Source organism: Mesitornis unicolor, unplaced genomic scaffold (assembly GCF_000695765.1).
Source record: "Mesitornis unicolor isolate BGI_N332 unplaced genomic scaffold, ASM69576v1 scaffold30244, whole genome shotgun sequence".
NCBI classification, from domain to species: domain Eukaryota; kingdom Metazoa; phylum Chordata; class Aves; order Mesitornithiformes; family Mesitornithidae; genus Mesitornis; species Mesitornis unicolor.
In genome coordinates, this window is record NW_010182582.1 from 2,665 (window position 1) to 4,886 (window position 2,222).

General features: G+C 59.9%; 1 protein-coding gene across 1 annotated transcript; it reads right to left on the reverse strand.

The window, feature by feature from the left end:
• Window positions 1-501: 501 nt before the first annotated feature.
• LOC104540108 (probable E3 ubiquitin-protein ligase MID2) lies at window positions 502-1,226 on the reverse strand (the record flags this gene model as incomplete). Its single annotated transcript, XM_010183834.1, is given in 2 exon segments — window positions 502-816; window positions 819-1,226. Coding segments are annotated over 2 exon segments (666 nt in total), but the record flags the coding sequence as incomplete, so codon positions are not given.
• Window positions 1,227-2,222: the final 996 nt, after the last annotated feature.

Below are 2,222 nucleotides of genomic sequence, written 5' to 3' on the forward strand. Positions count from 1 at the left end.
CACACATGGCCCGACCTGTCCCGCTCCAACCTCCGAGGGGGCACGGCCCCAGCACAGCAGCCATGGGGACGATGCTCACGGGTCCCCATGTCACCCTCTGCCACCCTGGCCCTGTCACAGGACAAACCCCGGCAGAAAGCACCTCCTGGGGCACCCCAGCGCCCTGTGCACCCATTTGAGTTGGACTCCAGGGCCTGGGAAATGAAACAGCAAGGACTTTGCTCTGATGCAAAGCGGGGACTCAGCTCAGGCTCATGGGACCGGGGTCCTGAGCTCCATCCCACAGCCCACGTTGGTGAGGAGGCATTTTGGGGGCCGCCAGAAGGGGCTGGGGGCTCCCAGAACCAGGCTCTGCAAGGCAATCACCAGCCCTGAGATGCCCTCAATGCTGGCTCACAGTGACTACACCAGGTGCTTACATAGAGCCAAAAAAACACCCCAAAACACCCGAATTCACCAATTTCAGAAGGGACCCCACGGACCGGCTGCCCCCCCACCTACCTTCAGCTTCTCAAAGCGGTCGGTGAGCGACGCCACTTGGTGGTCGCGGTGGCGCCCCACCAGTTTGCATAAGGCACAGATGAGCTGGTCGTCAGCCACACAGTACATGTTCACCTTCTCGTTCTCGTGCTCCAGGCACGTCAGCCCTCGGAAGTGGGCGTCGGGCACCGGCTCCACCAGGCGGTGGCTGGTGAAGGGCTTCTTGTTGGGGTGGGTGGCGCGCAGGCAGCGGTCGCAGTAGGACACCTCGCAGGTGATGCAGGTCTTGACCGCGTCCCGGGGCGGGTCCTGCTCGCAGAACTGGCAGGCGATGAAAAATCGTCGCCCCCGGACTTGGCGGGGCCTCGGCCGTAGGTCCTGTCGCGCCGGCTCTCGTTTGGGGAGTTGGGGCCGCTCAGGGACGCCTTCTGGAAGCGGTCGATGATGTTCTGCAGGGTCACATTCCTCTTGAGGCCCTCCAGGCCGCGGTGGTTGAGGGAGATGACATAGCGGCACGTGGGGCACTGGAAGGCGGTGATGGGCTCGATGGCCTCGCCGGAGGAGCAGCTGGACACCAGGATGCGGTGGGCGCAGCTGAAGCAGAGGCTGTGGGCGCAGGGCAGCAGCAAGGGGTCCTCGAACAACTCCAGGCAGATTGGGCAGGTCAATTCCGACTCCAGTGTTTCCATCTTTAGTTAAAACGATCCTGCTCCAGCCTCAAACTGCAGGGAAGGTGGCCTGGCACCTGGGGGGGGAGAGCAGAGATGTCAGACAGTGGCCAAAACATGGGGGAGTCGCACCCATTGCCTCAACACCGGGCACCCTTGGCACACCAAGGCTGGTCCCACAGCCCAGCCAGGCTCTCACAGCCGCATCGGCGCGGCTGGAGCATCTCCCACGCTGGACCAGTGCTCCAGGATGCTGCAGGATGGGAGGGATGGGGCAGCAGCAAACCCCTCCCCATCACCGTCCTGCCCGGCCAGGACAGCGCTTGGACAGCAACACTGGAGACAAAAATAGGGAAAACCACAAGATTTGGTGCTTCGTTCACTGAGCACTGCCTGGGATGGGAAAGGGGCCGTGCTGGTGTCCCCTGACACAGCAGGGACAAACCTCGACACCCAAACTGGTGGCTGCATGGCCCCATCCCCTTTTGGCAAAGGGGATGAATGGCCTGGAAACTGTGAGCAAAGCACACCAGGAGCACTAACGCACCGTCCTCACGCTCGGCTTCTCCCAGACATCGCTGTTTAGGAGCGGGGAGGGAGGAGCAGCCAAATTACAGCCTGCAACCTCCCCCCGGCTGCCCTTGGCTGCACCCCAGAGACCAGTGGTGCCCCAAACAAAGCCAAACGAGTCCCGGGTTTACATCTCCCCGCCTGTGCCCATCACACCGCATCCCTGCCCATGGCACCGGTCCCTGCCCAATCCTCCAAAATAGGACTTGCAAAGCGCCTGCAGGAGATCCCAAGCGCTTCCCTGCACCAGCTCAAGGGCCTTATAAAATTAAGCAATTGGCTATTTAGGTATGTTAATGCTGCAGCAACCTTATCAAGGCCTGCCCAAGTGCAGCTTTGCATGTGTATGTGTATGCATATATTTATATAGCTAGATTCATACATACACATTGTTTAATGTATTTTTGGTTTTCCTCCTCAAGAGAAACAGTGGAAAAGAAGCAGCAGCCAAAAAAGCCAAGGAGCCCAAAGGCTGCCCTGACCAACATTGGGAAAACGATTTAA